Genomic DNA, 23,446 nt, shown 5'->3' with positions numbered 1-23,446 from the left:
ATTCCTCGTTTTCCACCAGCAGATTGTTCCTGCACATCCCATCAGATGGGTAACTTTCATTAGTTATTCGTGCCAATAACACTATTTATTCCTTCCTTAGCCAGGAACCTACGCAAATTAAAAAACCTACAAGATTCTTCAGTTTCTTAGTTTATTTAAAGATAACATATGCGTATCAGTCCACACACAATATACTCCTGAGAACAGAGCTGAGTGAGTAACACGACACACGAGCGGAGCTAAAGCAAGAGGCAAGGAGGGGCAGGAAAAGAGCCACGTCTCTGTCCCCAAGCGGAGGACGACACCCAATGGGCTGCCAGGTGAGACGTTTGTGCCCGTCTTCACACCGTTTAGGAAGCGGACACATTTTTACCATAAGCACTGTACTTTGCAGCATGAGAGCGGCGTTCTAAAAATGAAGACAAAAACTTTGGTCGGACAACGGTGCGGTACTGGGAACAACGCTCGATATTGTTCTCTCGCATGACACACAAGCACCGGTACGTTGGATTTCCTTTAACAGCCAGCAATATGTCCCACGTCTTCCATGGAGGAAATAAAAACAACAGGATTAACAGCAGTGGAGGGTTCTTCTGATCACAGACACAGTCGTTCCACCCCCCCAATAGGAGCTCTTTGGGAACTGTTCCCTACTGTATGACAAACAGGCGACGGTTTAAATTACCGGGGCAGCGTGAGCTGTCCTGCGCCCCTCGGAGCAGTATACACAGCAACTAATAATACAGTCGGAGCGGTAAACACTGAGCATCACGGCCTACATTTTGACCCAAATCCTTCTATGATCACATCTACGCAGCGAGGAGGGTTTACTGAAGATCAGCTGTAACAAACAGCAACTCTTCAAGCACCATTCAGTTTTCCAGCCCCTCCCACTGCAAGGTCTGCCCACTGGGTCCAGCTGAGGAACGGTCTTAATGTTGGAGCTACAGCTCCCAAAATTCTGTGTCCGGGTCACAACTGCTCACTTCGCTGAGCGTTAGTGTGAAGCTTGTGGATCTCAGTGACCGTTCACGTCCCCAGGTGCGGACACTTGAGCGGGGGCTTTTACGCTCTCTGCGCTGAGGTTCGGGGCACCGGCGACATCCTGGGTCTTGGTCACAGCTGCACCACCACTGGTGACTGAGAGGGACTTGGGCTGGGCCTGGAGGCCAGGGCTGCAGATGAGGTGGTGTTTCTCCCAGTCCTTGTGCTGGCAGAAGGAGCCGCAGTAGCGAGCGGCATTGCAGCCGCTGCACGTCTCGCTGGCCTTGCGCCCACAGTTCCAGCAACTCTGAGAGAAGAACACAAGGAAAGCCTGCATTAGCATTCTTTGTAGAAGCTGAAACAACACAGTCTCAGCACCAGCAGGTGCATGGAGAATCTTCAGGTATTTGCGGAGACGTCTGTGAAGCACCGTGTTGGTTACCAGCAAGGCTGACGAAGATGATGAGCGCTCATGAGTCCACCTTTGGGTCTGAGCTCATCCAGAGCTGCCACAGCAGACACCCACCTCAGAGGAGTCCTCCTGCTCGCTGATGACCTGGATGGCATCCTTAGCAGCCTGGCACTTCGCCTCTGCCAGGGTCTTCTCCATCTTGGCCCTCTCAGCAGCAATCATCTCAAAAGCCCTCTGCTCAGCCTCAGCCACGGCCTTCTGGACCTCATCCATGGCCTGTCGCTTCACCTCGTTCACGGCTTCCTCTGTTGTCAGACCGGGGACAAACGCACACACGCACATATACACTCAGAGCTGCTCACCCAACAACTCACTAACAGTAGCCTCACGGTTGGAACTCAGAAAATTGAGTTATACAGTTCTCCCATCTTCTGTGTGAGCACAGCAGATAAGAGCTCAATGTCGATACACTTATCCTGTCTGTGTATCCATGGCGGAGCCATCACTGAAAAGCAAATCCAGCAGATCTGCAAACAATAAGATGTGACAGGGAACGCTGGCGCTCCGGGGGCCACAGGGCACATGGGGAGAGACGCCGCGCCACGCACCGCGGAGCTTGGTGTTCTTACCAGCTTTTCTCCAGATCTCATCAGGCACGCACCCAGAGCCCGGCCAAGGTGCACACTCTTTTTGGGCCTCTGAGGGTGACAGGGGGAGGGAGAGACGGAGAAAGATAGAGAATTGCTTCAGAGTGCAGTGGCTGAAAGAGCCCATGGCTCACACATCCCTGGCACACGCTGCCCTGGACGCTCGCAGCTAGCAGATGGCCTCGGGTCGGACAGCCAGCACCGGCTCTGAAGACGACGGCAAGGCCGTCTGTCCTGATCTGGGCAAGGAGCAGCACCACCTGTTGTGGCTACATACCACCATGCACACACAGCATCGCTACTGCCTGCGCTCCAACCCCATCCTCTTAGCCATCTGAGCCAAGGGAGTGTTCCAATACACACCGTGGCCTCTCTCTGCTGGTGCCTGCAGCAGAAATCTTCTATACAGGGGGTCCTCATTTTACAATGGGGTCCCATTCCAAAGACCTCTTCATAAGTCATCTTTGTCGTACGTCGACAAACCCAAAACTTTTATTGAATTACATAAATCATAAGGATATATAAACCAGTAACATACATGAAAGCTATGTTATATAATTGGATTTTTTTTTTTTTTTTACTATTTCAGCACATTCATGTTAAAATAACAGAAGTATAGAATAATAATATAAATACAGTATATTATACTGACGGGGGGGCGTGGTGGCACAGCGGGTTTGGTCTGCGCCTGCTCTCGGGTGGGTCTGGGGTTCGCGTCCTGCTTGGGGTGCCTTGTGATGGACTGGTGTCCCATCCCGGGTGTATCCCCTCCCCCTCCAGCTTTACGCCCTGTGTTGCCGGGTTAGGCTCCGGCTCACCGCGACCCCCCCCTTGGGACAAGCGGTTTCAGACAACGTGCGTATGTATTATATTGTAGGAAAGTGCCCACTTGACAACCCCAGCAAAGCGCTCACGGTGATCCCCGGTGAGGAGGGTAGCGTCCATGGCTAATATGTGCTGGTGTGCAGGTGTATAGAGGTATTGTGAAGAGGTTTGGTTAGTATAGATAGTTAGTTAATCTCAAATAAGACGGTTGCTGGATTAAGGAACTTGGTACAAATACTGAGAAGGAAGTGGGCACTGTTGGTATACTTAGCAGTTTGTGTCCAGCCCCCATAATCTTAGCACAAGGCTTTAAACATCTTACCCTGTGTATTATTGTATAATATAGTAGCAATAATAATATAAATACAGTACAGTATTATAATACACTGATGGTGTGCTATTTTTGCTTTCATTTCCAAAACATTTTTTTTTCTGTACCACCAGAACATTCACATTTTTCGCTTGTTAGCTATTTTTAAAAAGTAACGTAAATGGATCACAAACAAAATATCCTGTCAACGAAACAACGTTTTTTCGTAAATAAACTGCAGCCACTAACAGAGCCACGCTGACAGAATCAACAAGAAATACGGTGTGACCAGCCAGCGTTATCGTGCAGCAGACCGAGCAGTCGTCTTCGGACTCGAAAATAACACAAGTTTGGTGGACGACTGGAAGTCGAGGCTCACGCGTACGGAGACGGACAGGGTTTCGGAGCCACCGTGGCCACAGAGCAGCAACGAAACTCACCGGAAATGCCGGCCTCCCCACCACGGGGGCTCTGGGACTTGCTCTTCCTGGCCTCCTCCTGCTCGCTGGAGCGTCTCCTCCAGTAATGCAACTCCTGCCGATCGAGCTCCTGGCAGCGGCGCAGCACGCTGACAGAGCGCCGGGTCTTCTCCACCATGTCCACAATGGAATTGAGCACCTGCTGGACAGACACTGCCCAGTCAGGCAGCTCCCCAACAAGGGCAGGAGCGTCTACACCATGGGACTCTATAGGCACTGTTTCAGGCCTCTGTACAAGACTCACTCAGTATTCCTCCACAAGTCCACAATAATCCTTCTTCGCTTATCTTATGTAGGCAAGGCAAAATAAGGCTGTAATGTTTCAGTGGTTTGGGGTTTGCTCATCACTGTCCATCTGTCCAATTCTGTTCATTTCAAACCTGCCCTTTGAACCTGGACGACGGAGTCAAATGTCAATGAAATGTCTATAAATATGCACAGCGCATGCAAAGGGCAGTAGCTCATCTTCCATGAAATCCCATGCACAACATTCTCATGAGCACGAAGAGCTGTCAGCAAGACCCTCGGGCCTGCTGTCACCGAACTAAAAGCATCGCACTTACATAATCGAGGTGTCGCCACTCCTCGGCCCACTCCCTGTCTGTCAGCCTGTGGTCCACCGGTTCTTCGGCGCAGCCCCCATTGGAGCCTCATGTGAAATAAAGAACAAAGAAAATGTCAGACTTGAAGCCGGAGGGTAGAAATGGCAGGGCGGTAGACAGCACTGCTGCCTTACAGCGCCTAGATAGTGTGAAAGAACGTGGGCTCGATCCCCGCTCGGTCCGTGCGGACTTGGCGTGTTCTCCCGGTGTTTGCTGCAGGGTCCAACCCCACAGTCCAAAAATGTGTGCAGCACAATTGAAGCAGCCCCTTAATCTATTAATTCCACAGGGATTAATAAAGTGGGATTATTATCATTAATCTTTCAGTCTTTCATACTGAAAAATTGCCAAAGACTAAACATTTTCACATTTCTCAGATGTGATATTTCTGGAATAATGCTTAATTATTTCATCAATAGTTATCCAATATTCCTCTGACAATAACACAATCCACATATCCATGCAAGCTCCACATGGATTACAAATGGGCAACCCCAGCACCCCCCTCCATTGTCCAGAGGTCTCACATGTGTATGGCCATAAATGCAAGGGTAAACACTGTGTTAAATACGTAAACGGCAGAGCCCATGTCAAGAAATGGATCAGCAAAGTAATAAAACAGAAGCCGTGTGGAACATAGTGCTTGGCTCAAAGGGCCCTGCCTCTGCCTGGTTTTGATCCCTCTACCACTTATGTGATTCTCCGTTGGAAACCAATATAGGGCCAATAAAGATGTACAGTGGAACCTCGGTTGGCGAATGTCTCTTTTCACAAATAATTCGGAGCACGAAGTGCAAATACGAAAAAAAATTTTCTGTATACCAATGGTGGCTCGGAATACGAACAGCATGCAAACAGCCTCAAGGCCGTCGAATTCGGTATTCGAACATTCGGCGCGTACGATTCTGTTTATGAATAAATGTATTTGTAAACTTCTTTCGTTTTCTAAAGATTGCTTCCAAGCACGAAAACCCTGTTTGAACCTGTACGCGTCGGTATGCTTCGGGAAGCATCGAGCGAGTAGGGAGACAACGAATACCCTCTGCCAAGCATCAGTTGTATACGTAGCCTCACGTTGAGAACGTCTCGTATCCAAAGCTCTCGCGCACGCGTTCCAGAAATTCTTTGTGATTTTCTTTAGCGTACGTACGTATTGTGCATACCCTAGGCAAAGGAGTGACGGTGTTAACAAAGCAACGGTCTCAGGCCATCGAGGACGTAGCAAAGTTGTTGCTTATCCGGATAAACGAGAGGCAGTTAGTGGGTGGTCGTACCGTGTCCGAAGCTATCATTTGTGAGAAGGCATGGCAGTTGTACACCGATCTCATAAAGTAAAGTGCAGACAAATGTTCATTTTATTCTACTGTATTGTTCATTCATTGTATTGATTTGTCTTTTATATTATTTAAAATTGTGTTAGGTAGGTTAAACTATTGTTATTTTGTGTGATTTGGTTAGGAAAGTGATTTTTTTTAGTAATATTTTTGGGGGCGTAGTACCAATTATACTGTTATACATTATTTCTTATGGGGAAATTCGTTTCAGTGCACGAAATTTCAGAGGACGAATGAATACATGGAGCGAATTAAATTCGCAAAGTGAATTTCCACTGTGTGTGTGTATATATATATATATATATATATATATATATATATATATATATACACTTTTTTCTTAGGCAAAAAGTTACTGACTGATATTTCCACTGAGCAAAGGCAGTCAGAAAGCTCCAAGGACTGCACATATGTTCACTGTAATCTCAACTACCCCTTCAACACTCTCTCACAGTAGTAAAATGAGGTACACAATGAATATTCTTTTAGTTTCAACATGATTGCACACACACACACACACACACACACACACACACACCATCTGAAACAGCTTGTTCCATGCGGGGTTGTGGGGAACCAGAGCCTAACCCGGCAACACAGGGCATAAGGCTGGGGGGGGAACGCACCCAGGACGGGACGCCAGTCCATTGCAAGGCACCCCAAGCAAGACTCGGACCCCAGACCCACCGGAGAGCAGGACCCGGTCAAACCCACTGTGCCACCACACCTTCCTACATGATTGTGGCCTCAGGAAAATATCAAAAACAATATCCTAGTTTGTCCAGCCATCTTTCATTTAATTGCTGACGACTGCACCTGCATTTTCAAGACCGTCACAAGAATGTCTTTTCGCATGGAATAACATGGTTTACAGTGTCCACCTTTATGCAGATTACAGGTTTGCATCACTACCTTAAAGCACAAAACACACCAGCTAATATCCTTTTTACGATATACACTTCAACTTACAACTACAACAGGGACTGGAAATCTGATGAACGTAAACCCAACCTCAATGTCACAACCAACAATAGCTTAATAAATACAGCTTAATCCTCCAATTTATTTAGAAATAGATTTCATACATATTTACAAAAAGAAAAAACACGTATAGAGAAAATATTATACATAATAATATGTTATTACTATGTAATGTAAGCGAGATGTACGTCGCTTTGGAGAAAAGCATCTGCTAAATGAATAAATGCCAATGAAATAATAATGTCCGCGGTACTGTTCTTTGCTGCGTTCCGATTCACACTTGCAAGACAGAGCCACGTTCGTCCGGCACGTCCGGCGCGGCAGGAAAACCCGTCACGTCCCCGGGAACAAGCAGATCGGCGACACCTGAGTCTAACCGACGAGTCCCGGGATAAAAGGAGGTCCGTGTCCACACCGCGATGCGGATTCTTGCGATCGCCCTCGCGGTATCGGCGTCTTCGTCTGTTCTTCGCATCCTGCTTCGTTCCGGCGTTCCTGGTTTTCGACCCACGCCTGTCTTCTGCGACTACCCAGTTTTGCTTTGCCCTTGTCGAAACGTCTACGCCTGAAAGACCTTCGCCCGTCCCCGACCCTGATCGTGTCCTGCCCTTCGAACCCGGAGAAAAGAATAAAACCAACCGGCAATCGGGTCCACAACGTACCTGTCTTGTCTCCGGTCCGTCCGTTGCCATGACAAAAACGAAACGGCGGAGTTCAGAAAGGAGAGCAAATTGGAGAAAGTAATAAGTGTTTCACCTGAAACACTCCCCCCCCCCATTTGTAACTGACATTTACATTTATTCATTTAGCAGACACTTTTGACCAAAGCCACGTACATCTCAGAGAAATACAATGTATGCATTACATTAGGACAAAGAAAGACATAGCTGCAGATGTGTGATTCTTAACTAAACCTAATTTGCTTTTCGACCGATGTTCATGGCTCAAGGTGCATAAAATGCAGGATAGATGAATCCTGATAATCTTCCTACAATTTTTTTTTAAATTTTTTTTAATAATACGGTACAGAAACAAACATTCCCATACAACGCCGGAGCAACTGACCACCTGACCATCTGGTAACTTTAGGTTTACAGTCAAAAAGGCCTAATAAAAGACACGTAGCCATACACATACCCACCCATATTTGCTGGGTACTTTCTGTAAGGGTCTCGGACACAGCTGTAATAAATAAATACGCAGAATGAAACCGGTCCATGAAGCCGAGCCCCCTCAACAGCACAATTTCAGTTCCTATATACTTTGAGGGAGTCTCTCTGCCATCCAGTGGCGGAAGGCAGAAAAGGAGGCAATTTTTCGTTTTACGACTGAAATTTTCGAAAAAAAAAAAAAACCAACTGTGGGGAAAAAAACGCAAAGGAAAACGAAGAAGAAACAGAAGAAAAATAAACAGATAATCTGAGAGGTGTTCCTATCTTTGAAAGACCTTTGAAATCGGCACATTGCCCCGTTTTTAGCAACAGCGGTAAAAATGTCACGTCGCTTTTTAAGCTTGAACTTACTCGAAGATCAGACCACGTTTTATAAGTAAACGGCGCAGGAAATACCAAAATGGTTCGAATTTTTTCACGCAAACGCATTAAATACTTAATGACTGCAGGTTAATTAAACTATGTAAAATTACCACTCAATTTATCCATTTTGCCAAATCTGGACAAAGCCAGTATTCCTCTTTCCACAGCGCCATATTACGAACCCCATTTACAAACCCTTGCCCTGCTCCCAGAGAACTAGTACCATCCCAGATTCCCAAGAAACAGGCGCAATCCGCTGACTGTTAAAAAAAAAAAAAAAAAAAAAAAAAAAAAGGTTAACGGCACGGCCTCTCCGATGCCGGCTCCGCAGCAAGTCAGCACCTTTAATTTATTAGCAACACAGGAACATCAGTCCCAGGCAGCAGCGTGAGGTGCCCTCCGGTGAAGTGTGGTGGTGGGGGGGGGGGCTCTGACGAGGGCCACATCTCTATCCAGGCTCTGCGCCCGAGGAGGGGGCAGGCATTAATGGTAACAGAGACAACCTGTGTCAGGCACTCATCCTGTCAGAGGGCCCACATCTGGAAGTCAGCTGTTGGCTTGTAACCCCCCCCACTCCAGTGCTCCACACAGCCCGAAGGACGCCCCACCGCTTAGGACATCACCGGGTGAAGAACAGCCACTGTTAGTGGCCTTTAACAAGGGCCGGAGCGGCCCACACGAGGCTGCCACCGTGCGTGCGCGCACACGCACACGACACACGCGCGGGCGCACGCGCAACCTCTTCAGCCCTCAGAACCAGAGTAAACCGCAGTTATACTGCTTTTCATCAGAGTCCGGTTAAAACACCCCAATAAACACACGCAGAGCCGCTTGGCGTGTTTATTCTTCAGCCATTGCAGCCATAAAAAGCAGCATTTGAAAATGTTAATGCGCTCTCTGTGAAAACCACAACACTGAAAAGGCATAATATGTCAATTTTCAACAGCCCGCTTCTAAACACTCAAACTGAAACAGATATGAAGGCGCCGGCAATTACGTGTATGAAGCGGTCAGTGGCCTCGCGCAGGAAAAGGAGGGTCTTACCTGGGGGCTGCGGCCTCTCCTTCCGCTCCCTCCGCAGGTGAGGCACGGCCACATCCTCCAGAACGTGCTGCTGCAGAGGTGGGGGTGCCGGGTGTAGCGGGGTGCCGGTGGGCAGGGGCAGGGCCAGGGCAGGGCTGTGTCGGGGGGCAGGGCTGATGGTGCACACACGCTTGGCCGGGGGCTCCAGGTGTCCCACCGGGCGCTTGTGAAAGTCGCCCTCCTTGGCCCTGCGCACGAAAGCAGTCGCGTCGCTCAGCGAACACGTTCAGAACCAGTCCTGAGCAGGTTGCGAGGAGGAATTCGGAGCTCCTCATCGCACCTCCCGGGTGTCCGGCTCGGGGGGCTCACCTGTCCGGACTGTGCCTCTTGGCGCTCTCGCTGGAGTCCAGCAGCACCTCGGACGAGTCCAGCGACGGCACCAGCTTGGAGCCGAGCAGAAGCTGCTCGTGCTGGGACAGGTACTGGGCAGGAGTCTGCTTGGCAGCTCTGGCACAGTGCAGCAGCTCCTTCTGCAGGAGGGGCAGGTTGGCCTGCGGGCGGAAGGTGGAGAGCCCAGGACAGTATGGTCAGGGCACTCGTAGGACGGAACGTGCGCATCTACGCAGGATCACCTGGCTAAGGGAACCGGGACTTTTGTCACAGCCCACACACAGGGCAAGCCCAAGTCTCTCTCTTGAAGGAACTCGGGTCCTGGCAGAGCCAGAGCGTTCGGATTCCTTGCTCATACAAGGCAATGCACCGTACGCCTCCGTGCGTTGCCTTTGTTTAGCCAAACGGCAGTGCTGATCCGAGGGCGGAGCTTCTGAGTGGATCCAGCAACACTGCATGGGATGGGAACCAGGCACATCATTATGGCCACTTCCTCCTCCGACAGCCAGCATCTCTACACATATGCTGTCAGCGAGCTGTCGGACCACGGGAGGAGCAACAGTTAAGAGTTCAACACTGATCTGGAGAGGAGCGGGGTGCAGGGAATAAACAAAAGCCTCAAAGTCATGCATCTCAAGCACTTGTCTCCCCAGAGGTTTCCAGGTGCTGGCAGTGCTCAGGGGAACAGCTACCCACCATGGTTCTCATCTCATTTCCTCCATCACTCTACCAGTGGGCAACATGAAAAAACCCTTAAGACACACACACATACATCTGAAACCACTCATCCCACATGGGGTCGTGGGGAGCCAGAGCCTGGCCCGGCAATATAGGGCTTAAGGCTGGAGGGGGAGGGGGACACACCCAGGACGGGACGCCAGTCCATCGCAAGGCACCCTAAGCGGGACTCAAACCCCAGACCCACCAGACAGCAGGACTCGGTCAAACGCGCTGCACCACCGTGCCACCCCTTGAGAAGACACACACACACACACACACACATTTTCAGAACCGCTTGTCCCATACAGGGTCGCGGGGAACCAGAGCCTACCCGGTAACACAGGGCATAAGGCCGGAGGGGGAGGGGACACACCCAGGACGGGACGCCAGTCCATCGCAAGGCACCCTAAGCGGGACTCAAACCCCAGACCCACCAGACAGCAGGACTCGGTCAAACGCGCTGCACCACCGTGCCACCCCTTGAGAAGACATTTCTTGTAAATGGAATAACTGGGACAGCTGGTAGTGCGGTGGTTAGATCCAAGGACCTCCAGCTGTAGTACCCTTGAGCAAGGTATTTACCCTAAATTGCTCCAGTGAAATTACCCAGCTGTATAAATGTGTACATAATTGTAAGTAGCTTAGGAGAAAAGTGTCAGCTAAACGAATATTGATCTGATTCGTTTTAGTGAGTGGTTAATGGCACGGGCCTCCTTGCGAAGACACGAGTGCTTCCAGCAGCCGGCTCTTTCTGACACGTTCTCCTTGAGCAAACTCGGGCGCCTGGAAGCAATCCTCGGGCTGCGCATCGTGATCACAGACGGGACCCTCAGGGCGACGGGAAGAAGCCCAGGGAGGAGAGTGAAATTACCTTCAGGAAGGGAATGACGAAGGGACGCAGGGGAAAGTTGGTGGCTTCTTGAAGCCTCGAGTGGAACTCCTCGATGGTCACCGTGGAGTTCTGCGGAAACAAAGTCGTTTAACAAGGGGGCTCCGGATGAGCTTTAACGCCGTCCAAACGCCGTGGTTTCTCCAGCGTATTTTGCGGACAGCGCGCTGGCAGCTCAGCAGACTAGCGCAGAGACGCCGCGCTCACCACGAGGGCCAGCACCAGGCTGCGCACGCTCTCCCCGATCTCGGCCGAGATGTCACTCCCAAACTGCTGCAGCGTGGTCAGGAAGCGCTTCAGTTTGCTCAGCTGTCGAGCGCCGCAGGTTGCCGGGAGCGGCTGGTTGCCTAGTGATGAAGAGGAGAAGGAAGACGGGCCGTTGCTGTACCGCTGAGGAGGCGAGGGCACGCCGCTCAAGGTGGGAGGGGAGTGGTTCAAGCCATTGGCCACTGCGGGAGCCAATAAGACAAAGCAGTGAGGGATTGTGGGTAATGGTTCGGCACAGTCACACACATTCCCATCAGGGCGGGTTTCACTCTTTTGTGAAAGCCGTGTGGCTTCTCATTGGCTAGCAGAGTGGTTAAGAAGGGTGTCACGTTCGTCATTAAGTGTCATCTGGAATTGTCGCAAAAAAGCAATGCTGCTACTTTGTGTCTTACATTTACATTTATTCATCTATCAGACACTTTCCTCCAAAGTGACTTCCGATGAAATCTATGTAGTGTTATGAGCCCACACACCTTGTTCACCAAGGTGACTTACACTGCTAGATACACAACTTACACTGGGTCACTCATCCATACATCAGTGGAACACACTCTCTCTGTCACGCACACACTATGGGTGAACCTGAACAGCATGTCTTTGGACTGTGGAAGGAAACCAGAGCACCCGGAGAAAACCCACAGAGACACAGGAAGAACATGCAAACTCCACACAGACTGAGTGCGGATCGAACCCACGTCCTCTCGCACCACCCAGGCGCTGTGAGACAGCAGCGCTACTCGCTGTGCTGCCGTGTCTTATCAGAGGACAGAAGTCCATACGTTATGTGAGCTACGGACGTTTGCATTTGTCCATTTCACAGATGCTTATCTCCATGGCAACAAAAGAGTGGAGGATGGAGGAGCAGAGAGGGGCAAGGCGGGGGGGTGGGACTTACACGTTGCAGAGGAGAAGGAGGCTGGCTGCGGTCCACACGGGTTGATGGGGGGCAGCGGGGACATGGAAGACGATGCCAGCCTGGAGTGGACCTGGACCTCTACAGGAGAACCAGGCATGGCAGAGCTCTTCTTCTCGCCGCTGTCTGTAAGGAGCACCAGGGACAGTGGGGTAAATCAAGACACTCGGTGCCAAAAAGCAAACAAGAAAAACGACGGGACTTGATTCCCATCCCCATCTGTCTTGTAATGGCACCGACAGCAGGTTTCAACTCGCATAAAAACGAAAATGAAACATTCCTAATAAAACAGAAACCACTGAATTGCAATTATAGGCAGAAAGCAGAATAAGCTGAAAAAGGCAATACGGCACGGGATAAGCATTGGTCCTGTGAGTCACCCTCAACTGGCACGAAGATCCCCTCCCGACACACACACACACAGGCTGTCCGCACCATTCTAGTAACAAGAGGCCGCTATGGAGTTGGAACCCATCACGCGGCTGAAAGGCCAAAAATAAAATCCTAATGCTTCTCCAGAAAGGATCTTGCAATATTTTTGGTAGTTTCTAACACAACCCCAAGGAAACTGTTCAGGCACACTGTCAACGCTGCTTTTCTAGCATGCACACGCACACACAGATTTACAAACATATATATGTTTATATATACGGAGACAGCTGGCAGCACAGGTCACTGGCATGCCAAATTTGGCACGCCAAGCCGAATCCTCAGAAGCTTCTATAGGTGTGCAATCGAGAGCGTCCTCACCGGCTCCGTCACAGCGTGGTTTGGAAACTGCACGGTGCAGGATCGTAAGGCGCTACAGCGGGTGGCGAAAGCTGCTCGAACCATCTCTGGAACGTCCTTACCATCACTGGAGAGCCTATACCAGGCCAGAACCACCAGGAGAGCCATTAACATCATCAAGGAAAATAGTCATCTCCAGCACAGCCTTTTCACACCCTTACCATCAGGCAGACGCTAAAGGAGTGTTAAAGCCAGAACCTCAACGCTGAAAAACTGTTTTTACCCACAGGCCACCAGGCTTGTGAACGACATCCATTCACTGCCTCTCCACCCATCACGGCAGACACGGTTCACCCTCTGAGCCTGAGAGGTGTCAACTACCCCATCCTTCCTACACACACATAGACATCCACAACGCCGATAACATCAGAGACCGCAGACTACCTCCGCATACCTTGTGCACACAAATACACACCCCCCCTTTCAACTGCGAATAGACCCAATCTACCTCTGCATGACTTTGCACATGTAAATAACTAAGTAACTTAACACTGTAAGCTGTTTTGAAGCAAAGCAGCAGCTAAAGTAATAAGTGTGTGTGTGTGTGTGTGTGTGTGTGTATTAAAAAAGACACAGTGAGAGGGCACAACGGAAGATCAACCAACTGCAGTAAAGAGTGAGAAAAGACGTTCCCTCCGTTGAGATTTATGCGGAAACACACTGTCTGGCGTCGGTGTGTACGTCCCACGAGTGCGAGGAGGATTAATCACCGCAGAACGAAACAAAAGGTGCTGGAACAAAAGGATGACTGCACTCTACCGGCCGTAGAAGCCAGTTATGGACATGCACAGGAAATCAGTCCCCTTGAGCTGTGCTTGGAAACAATGATATTATTAGTGTTATCACCTCTAGCCGTGCACACACACACAGACACACAAGTGCGAGTCCACAGGTACAGGCTGGATCTGATGTGGAGGAACGCACGTTCCGTCCCTCGGAGCTGCTGAATCCCTTCCGGTCTCCGGGAAGCGTCTACACGTGCCTGAAGGTCCCACCATGTGCCACGATCACCTTCAAAGTTCACTTCTGACTCAACGCACTCAATGAGGGGGTGGGGTCTGCATGCCACCTGTGGCCTGCGCACCTGGGACAGTCGGCACCTGGACCAATTCGATGACCGGCACGGGGGTCCCTGAACTGCGCTTGCAAACAGCCTCTCATGGATTCTGTGGACATTTGTCAAACTGTATGTTAGAGTACCCATGATTCCCTGCTGAGACTGAGCTCACAAACACAACTGCGAGGGCTTCTCCCGTCCTGGTCATAAGAGCTCCATTACAGTGGGGGGGGGGGGGGGGGGCACTGCAGGAGCGCCACTGGAGATCCAGGTGTCTCCAGGCAATGCCATACAGATGCATATGGAGCCATATGGTACAGAAAAGCCCCTTTTCACAAGAGCCACCCCAGCACATACACACACACACACACACCCCCTGGGCCAAGAGCTGATTCGCATGTCTTCTCAAAGAAGAGAAACAGCTGGAGCAAACAGGACCCAGCTGTTCCTAGACCGCACATGTTGTCCAAGGATTACAGCAAATGCAGACACAGGAAACCTCAGCGAGGGACATGCTGTCCACCTGGAGCTTACGGGGACCAACTTGGTCTCGGCAGCTGCGGCCGCTGATGAAACTCCACCGAGCGCCGTGCGAGTACCTGACACGCGTGGTCGCAGAATCGCTGGAAAGTCTGCTGAGGGACCGCTGGACACCGTCCAGTGCCGAAACACTTGGACGCCCACTGATATGCATCCGCACGGGTCCTGTAACTGTGTCCACTGTAGCTACTTGCGGACACACCTGCGGAGCCCCTGTTGGACTTGAAACGGTTGAAGCTCCTTCACGCATCAGGTGTTCTGTGCTCCTTGGGCTCCAGGCATCACCACGTAGCTTGAGAAGAGTACATTGTGAACGTAGTGCCCTGTAGGGCGATCAAAACACTAATAATAATTAATACACTAATTATAGTAAATTTTCCCATCATACATGGGGCACTTTTCAGTCTGTACATCTGACACTTGTTCAGGGCTTGAAGACCAGCGTAAAAGCCGCAGTTTGCGTCAAATCCGGTGGGAGGACCCTTAGCGGCTCCACCACGGTCACTCGTAGCAAGAGACCTGTATGGTACTGGACGGCAAAGATTTAAGCCCCTCCCCCTTCGTCCCCCCCCTCCTGTCTCCTCATCCATATGGAATTAATTGGGCAAGAAGCGGCCAGCTGGAGCCCCCAGCAGTCACCTGTGACAGAGAAATCGGACGGAAGGCTCAGGGTTCTCGGCCAGGGGAGAGACAACGCGTGTCCTGGGAGATTGCGAGTCGGACATACAAAGATGGCACCAGGTCCATGTATGTCCCCCTGCGCTGACTGGCCTCCACCGAATAGCATCGCACAGCAACAGGTCTGTGGTTCAGCTCCTCTCACGAACACACGCTTGCTCCTGTGCGCGTGAGACGACGCGCATCTTCATCAGAGCGTCGACGAACGAAGCAGCAGTGAGCTCTTCGCGCACAGACGAGCACCTCCGGACCAGGGTCACCGCCGCCACTTTAACGTTGGACGAAGGTCCCGAATCCATCGGCGACCGCATAACGGGCCCCTCGACACGCTTCGTTTGCCACGATGAGGACGAACACTCGTTCGAGCGCCACGCTCCTGTCCACAAGAGCAGGGTGGGGTCGTTCAGGGCCAACGGGTGTGAGCTGAGACCCAGCAACAGGAGATGAGAAGAAGACCAGGAACCCAATTCTCAGCTTCAGCAAGTAGAGAAGAGCTCATACTTTGCATAGAGGTGTCCAAGCATCTTCCAGTCGCTCTTCAAACACACACACACACACACACACACACACACACACACACACACACACACACACACAGAGTTGCACAACAGCAAAGGCAAAGGGCTCCAACCTCAGCTCCAGCTGGTGAACCGCGGTGCGATGCCCTCATTCTCTCCCACCCCCCCCCCCCCCCCATCTTCATATGCCAGCCGTGTGCTTGCAACCTCGCACATGCATTGCGGCTCGGTCCCAGGCAGGAAGACACAGAGGGGTCCGGATGGAGCTGGGGATTCACCACACGGACGCGGCATCTCTCTCGAATCCTGCGTCTCCCTCTCAGGTCCCCTCTCGTCTCTTTTGCCGACGTCAGTGCACAGCCATCCCCCACCCCGCAGGATTCACACGCTGCATTTAGACGCGGACCTCAGGATGAGCGTCGCGCACGAGCGAACCGAAAGCTGTGCCGCACGGCGACCGCAGATGAAACGAAGGAACGCATCCTGTTGCCTTGCTCTGCTCTCGCGTCCCGTCACAAAGTGACTAACGCATCTGATGCATGTAGCGAGTCAGTGAGCGGCGTGGACTCAGCGTTGCTCCACGGGCCCAGGCGTGACCCAACAACCCAACAACTCTTGGTACCCAGGTAGTTCCTGCTTTGCAAAACCCCCCCCCCCCAATAACTGACAAGACACCAAGGTTTACACAGAGTTTCTTTTTCCCTCCGGTGCGAGGAACTGACCCCAGGTGTGTTTCGGCTGCTTCCCTGCAGCTGCAGAGTGGAAAAGAAGCGAGAGTCTCGAGCAAAAGTCTGGGATCCGGTTCCATTCCGACACACCGTGAGAGTGCGGATGCTGGGGACGGCGAGCGGAAAAGGGACGGCGTCCCACCTTGCTTATTGAGAACAAGCTCTGGGAGGGTCAGGAAGGAGTCGCTGATCGTTCGGCAGAAGAGAAGACGCTCGACCCGGCGCCAGGAGCCAGAGAGGGTCCGATGACCCCGGGTCCCGTGAGTCCTATGGCAGGGCCCTGGAAAAGGCTCCTCTACAGCTCCTTGTGTCAAACACACACAGCTGTGTAGTTCCGCAACACACCCTTCGACTGTGGATTGCAGCGACACCACAGCCACGTGTGTGTGTGTGTGTGTGTGCGCGTGCGTGCATGACCAGAACAGCATGGACAAGGCCTGAACTTACCTGTCAATTATAAAATGTCACCCAGTGTAAAGTTTCTGAATGAATTTGGTTTCCCCCCCCATGTTTCATTACTTTTATATTTATTCACTTAGATGACACACACACACATTTTCAGAACCGCTTGTCCCTTACGGGGTCACAGGGAACCGGAGCCTACCCGGCAACACAGGGCGTAAGGCCGGAGGGGGAGGGGACACACCCATGGACGGGACGCCAGTCCGCCGCAAGGCACCCCAAGCGGGACTTGAACCCCAGACCCACCGGAGAGCAGGACTGTGGTCCAACCCACTGCGCCACCGCACCCCTCCACTTAGATGACACTTTCCTCCAAATTGACTTACACTGTTAACCAACTTACAATTATTTACCCATCTGGGTAATTTTTACTAGAGCAATTATAGACTAAGTACCTTGCTCCAGGGTACTACAGCTGGAATCAAACCTGCAACCTTCAGGTCCAAAGGCAGCAGCTCTAGCCACTATCGCTGGACAGACCGTTTCTGAGAACCGGTCAACATTTAACCCTACATTTCCTACCAAATTTCAGCAATAAGTTGAAACGGAAACAGCTGAAAACTGCAGACTTTAAATAGGACAAAGCAGCGCTGCCTACACTGAAAGAGTAAGGCAGGGACCCCAGTCAGAAACACACACAGACGAAGGTCCAGCGTTTTCACAGACATGGTGCCTATAGGTACGAGGTCCCAGCCATGAGAGAGAAGAAATCCTGACAGCAGTGTGAGCCCCACACTCTGATAAATACAGCACTAGAGAAAAAAAATTACCTAAACCAATCAATGATACATACTGTCTGAAACCACTTGTCCCAAGTGGGGTCGCGGCGAGCCGGAGCCTAACCCGGCAACACGCGGAGCGAGGCCGGAGGGGGAGGGGACACACCCAGGACGGGACGCCAGTCCATCGCGAGGCATCCCAAGCGGGACTCGAACCCCAGACCCGCAGAAAGCAGGACCCGACCAAACCCGCTGCACCACCGCGCCCCCTCAATCAACGAAGGAAACACAAATTCATTGCAGTTTATGAGGTAAGAGAAAACCTGCCAGGAACCAACCAACATCCTCCCACAGTCTGAGCGAAACGTCCAAGGCCTGGTCTCGTGCGTATTTACAAGGTTCTGGCGAAGAACGGGTCAGCGCAGGGTGAAAAGGAGTATAAAGCAGTGAGAATAAAACAACGAGAGCCTCAATGAGTTGGGTGTGTTTAAATGCAGTACAGCCAGGTATGGCGTTCACAAAGGGTTTTGCAGCCCAGTAATGTGTGACAGAAGTCGTACTTTCTCCACAACCACATTTAATTATGTTAATGCGAGAAAGCCCTTGGACTGAGGGGAGCAAAAGGACTTGTAATGAGTGAGAAAAATGGCTCCGGTGACACTAACGTGCATCCGGTTGCCTAGCAACAAGTCATCATACCACACACACACATTTCTGACATACAGACTTATGCAAAATGACTTAAGGGAGTACAGTCATCCTGTTTACCTTCAGAGTGTCGATTGAGTTCTTGCTGGTAAAACTTACACCACGTAAGTATAGTTCATAACTGTAAATTGTACAAATCGTCAATAAAGAAATTACACCATTTATCCTATCCTTATAGGTAAAAAGAGCACCATGTTTAACAAAAACCTGGCAATATTTCAATGGACCGCTGCTGATGGCTAAACAAACCTAAATGCACTTAGGTTATTAAATTGCTTTCGTTTTATAAATCAAATAGCACTTTTGCTGCAGGTGAGGAACGGGGTTTCGACCACATTCGCCCAGCAACACGGGAAAGAAACCACGAGGCGAAGTAGCCGAAGCCCCCCCAGTAAGCATTTAACAAGGGGTCCATGAGCTCAGCAGAGGACCCGTGCAAGGCACACCCTTCGAACCCAGAGCCCACGCCACATGTGGACCATCGTGGTCAGACGTGCCAACGAAGCCCAGCTGATCCTCGGCGTACCGGACGTAAACCGTACATCTGCGCGTGTGTTGCTGCCCGGGCCTTCTGCTCCTAGGCCGCCCCCTTTCCCAGCAGCACCTCGGTCCCCTCTGTGTCGACCAGCGCGTGTGTTACAAATGTACCCAAAGCACCCCCAGCAGCAGCGAGGCAGCAGAGGCATTCCAAAGCGCAGTCACGGCTCCGCGCAGTCTGGCTGCTCGACGCTGCTGGGACCCATTAGCCTAAGTGAGGCCTGACTCCAACACGCAGGCCCTTCAGACCTCCCCCCTCCACCGCAGCAGCGCATACTCGGGAGCGTGTGGGTTTGCGTGCGTGCGTGCGCCGAGCGACACGGGGCGCGCTTTCCGGACGTCTCGTTCAAAAGAGCGGCGGAGGGAAGAGCATCACCCCCGTGTCCATCGCTGCCCGGCACCAGCCCAGCCATCCATGCCAGTCTGGAGAAAAGAGTCTCTAGCTTATACCCCTGTCTCCCCCCACAGGTGATCCAATACTAAGTGCCCTGAGCTCCCCAGAGCTGGAACAGCTGTGCAGTGTCACTGTCCACTAGTTGCTGCACCTGTGTTATGTAGGTATTGGGTCTGGACCCCACGCCGTGCAGCTGACCTGCAAAAGGGCTTCCCCACGGCCCGTGTCCGGTGGCGCAGAGAAACGTCTTAATCCCAGGCTCAAGGAGCTGCGTTCCTTTCCCACAGCGCAGCAGCATGTCTCCAGGCGAGGGCCAACACCCTCGAGCTCCGCAGCGCACCGAGCTCCGCAGCGCACAGAGCCGGGACTCCTGAACACGTGCAAACGCTCAACCGCGTTCAAAGAAACTGACTTACAGAGCGCAGCCACACAAAAGGGCTCCGCTCCGCAGCGCACGTTTACGCCCCACATGTCTGGGGGTGGGTTTTGGTGGGGCCGAACATCTGGAGAACATCAGCTTTCCTGCTGCCATCAGCCATGGGCTACAGGAGCGCAGACCAGACCTCGGCTTGTCCGGCGCTGTGAGCGGAGTCCAGTCTAGGGGTTGCACGCTGCTATGTAATTTCCTAAAACGGAGAAGTTTCGAACACACACACACACACACACACACACACACACACACACAGTTCCCAAAACACCTGGCACAGCACTATGTGAAATGAAACGCTGTATATTGGGTGCACAGCAAAGCCTGAACATAATACTTGACAAGGTTAATTGTAGTTCTCTGTGTGCTTTTACGATTTTTATTTTAATGGACTTTTCTCCAGGTCTCAACCTACAGACCCATATAATACACTTAATGTTGGGCAGAGCAATTCGGAGCCATTTCATCCTTCTTTGCTTCTGCAGAGTGACACAGTGGAGTGACGGAGCTGACGGGTTCCGCAGATGAGCTCTTTCATTTCAGTTCATTTTCTATATGTCGTCTATGTATTTGCTTATTATGCATTTATGTGCATCTCGAAACAGTTAAAAAGTGAACCCGCCACAAGCTGCTTGTGGCAACAACGTGTTTCCTATTGATATTCCCTTTGCAAGCAGAGACGTGAAGGATGTTCTTTCTCAAGAGCACATCGAGAAGGAACCCGTGACCTTGTGATCATACCCACTGGGCAGTAAGGCGCTGAGCCTGTGGGGGGCAGACGTGTCTTCTGGGTAGAGACCGAGAGGTGGAGGGCCAGCACTTGTCATATTTACAGTGCCACAAATTAAGAGAGCTTACCCCAGGCCCTGGAGGGACCCTGCAGGAAGGGCCCATTAGCTGCACAAGTCAGTCTGTAGACATGTGACCACCTCACCCGTGGATGGACCCTAGAGCCCGGACCCCCCGTGGACTCCTGCCCCTCCCACAGGAGTTACTGGGTCACAGCACAGTAAAACCATCACACATGACAAAGGGCCTTGTAGCAGCCCAGGGCCCCACAGTGGAGCCAAAACTAATTACCCCTAATGCAAACCTGCAGGCCCTGGCAGCTCCGACCCCTCCCAAAAGCAGCGGTCAAGATTCCCTGCTGCCTGCCAAACTCTGACATGGGGAAAAAGAGGGAAGCAAGCTGTTCAGCTTCCACCAGCCACAGACATAGGCCCCCCACCCTTTTTTTTCTTACATTTATCCCAGGAAGAAACAAACCCTACTACTAATTTATTACCTAAATAATTTTCTACTTTTGGAACACGGTTGGGGGGGCGTGGCAGCGCAGCGGGCTTGGCCGGGTCCTGCTCTCTAATGGGTCTGGGGTTCGAGTCCCGCTTGGGGTGCCTTGTGACAGACTGGCATCCCGCCCTGGATGCATCCCCTCCCCCTCCAGCCTTATGCCCTGTGTTGCCGGGTTAGGCTCCGACTTGCCGCGACCCTGCTCGGGACAAGCGGCTTCACTCAATGTGTGTGTGTGTGGGGGCACAGTTGCAAGAATTACTATTTTCCTGTGGTTTTGAAGAGGATGGCAAGACGGGCCCAAGCAGAACAAAGAAAGGACAATGATGAGCGAGTGTGTGTGTGTGTGTGTGTGTGTGTGTGTGTGTGTGTGCTCATTCAGAGCAAGGCAAGGACACAAGAGCCTCGATTCCCCAGGAACTGAAACTAAGAGGCACTGCGCCATGAGCACCGTTACTCAGCGGCCCCATTTCAGTTAGCGAAGAAGGAAGCGACCTTGTGTCCTTACAGGCCATGAGAGCTAAAGCACTACACGTACTTTACGTTACACTTAGATTTGTCATTGAGCTGATGCCTTTCTCCAAAGCGACTTACAATTATCTACCCATTTATACAGCTGGGTAGTTTTTACTGGAGCAATTCAGGGTAAGTACCTTGCTCAAAGGTACTACAGCTGGAGATGAGATTTGAACCTGCGACTTTGGGTCCAAACCACTAGGCTACCAGCTGTCCCGCTACATGTCAAAGAGTACACCGCAAGAATTCATGTCATCACCACGTTGTACCACATCGCACCCAGCTAACACTGCACTGGTGCCAGTAAACTGCAGTGGAACCACCTTCTGTCCAGCAGCAGCTCCTTGCAGGTAGAGCTCCATCTCCAGTGCTTCCCTCTTCTATTCGGGCCCCTTAAAAACAGCACCTTGCGGCCACCTTGGGGGGGGCACGGAGAAAAGTGAGCGAGCCCATCCATGACACCCCCCTCCTCAAGATGCCCTTTTTTTTGGGGTCCTACAAAGACACAGCAGTCCAGATGGTGAGAAACGGGCTCTGATGGATTAGCGCAGCTCCAGGGGCTCCTCTGCATCCTCATCACCATGACAAAGGCGGCTCCTTGGTCACTTCATCCCCGCACAATGGGAACGGCGCGTGGTCACGTGGCCTTCTCCACGTGGGGGGTCCCACGGCCGCGCGCACAAACCAGAGCGCAGCAGCAGAACGACTGAGCGCAGCGTAGGATGTGAACCAAACACGAGTCATTAGGAAACATGTGGACTCGCTGTCCCTAATTTTTATGGTTTAAAAGGATTACAGTGACAGCCGGGAACGAGAAACGAAACAAATCGGGAATAAAAACTTGCCCCTCATGTAAGAGCACTGACATTAAAAAAAAAAAAATAATAATAATAAAAAAGAAAGACTTTGCAGTTGGTGTTACCACCAGGCCCCATTTCATATGACATTACGGGATGAGCGGCCCGCTACACACAGCGCCGATACACACACACCTCAGAACGCCGCGTGCGCGCGCGCGCGCGCGCGCACACACACACACACACACACACACACACACACACACATACACACCAGCAGAGCAATGAGGAAACGTCGCGCTGACGGACAGACAACCGTTTCCTTTTGCACCCCGGACCCGCGTTATGCCACTTTTGGACGAAAACAAAACCTTTGCAACGGAACCGACGAAACACACGTTCACTTACAGTATAAGGCGCCCGGGATTCCGACCATGTCCGAACCGCGTGTCCGCCGTGCGTGCGTGCGTGCGCGCGCGCGACTCACACTGAGTCACTGAGTGAGCTGCGGATCGATGGGACTCTGAGACAGAGAGAGGAGGGAGCGCGAGCGCGCGCGAGAGAGAGAGAGAGAGAGAGAGAGAGAGAGAGAGATGCACGGCCCCGGCCGGCCGGTCGATCGCGCTCCCCCAGGCGGCTGAGGTGGGTGTGGTACAGTTGAAGGCCACGTTACTGTACTGTGCCGTGACCAGGGTAGTTTACTGCTTAACAGAACGAGTTACGAGGAGCGCGGCTGTAACATTGTATCGTGTGCGTGGAACTGCGGGACTCGAAACGTTTCGAGCGTCTAATGAGCGCTCCTCCTGTCCCCACTGTAATACCAGGTCCAGCTACAGCTCGTTCTATTAGATGCGTTTGTCAACGTGCAGCGATTACTTTCTCATGGTTGTGTGACACTTTTTTTGTCCAAGGTGATGTGCGGTGATAGATACACTGTGACTGCACTCCTTCCTTGGATTGTGATGTGGGAAGAAA

At 51.6% G+C, this 23,446-nt stretch overlaps 1 protein-coding gene across 2 annotated transcripts; it reads right to left on the bottom strand.

Annotated features, from left to right (window-relative positions):
* Window positions 1-238: 238 nt before the first annotated feature.
* On the bottom strand, window positions 239-22,983 carry LOC108939083 (protein CBFA2T2-like). Of its 2 annotated transcripts, none has more exons than XM_018760205.2 (11): window positions 22,880-22,983; window positions 12,294-12,437; window positions 11,339-11,580; window positions 11,114-11,203; window positions 9,502-9,683; window positions 9,154-9,380; window positions 4,221-4,306; window positions 3,619-3,799; window positions 2,026-2,094; window positions 1,511-1,701; window positions 239-1,291 (listed from the first exon to the last, which is right to left on the bottom strand). In XM_018760205.2, the coding sequence occupies exons 1-11, from the start codon at window positions 22,905-22,907 to the stop codon at window positions 1,019-1,021; spliced, it is 1,713 nt and encodes a 570-aa protein (XP_018615721.1). In that variant the 5' UTR covers window positions 22,908-22,983; the 3' UTR covers window positions 239-1,018. The 2 variants fall into 2 exon arrangements, with proteins under 2 accessions (XP_018615721.1, XP_018615722.1); XM_018760206.2 differs by having other exon boundaries at window positions 3,619-3,796.
* Between the last annotated feature and the right edge of the window lie 463 nt (window positions 22,984-23,446).

Source organism: Scleropages formosus, chromosome 19, assembly GCF_900964775.1.
Source record: "Scleropages formosus chromosome 19, fSclFor1.1, whole genome shotgun sequence".
Taxonomy (NCBI): Eukaryota; Metazoa; Chordata; class Actinopteri; order Osteoglossiformes; family Osteoglossidae; genus Scleropages; species Scleropages formosus.
The sequence above is the reverse complement of the archived record's forward strand: the minus strand, read 5'-3'. Positions and strand labels throughout refer to the sequence as shown.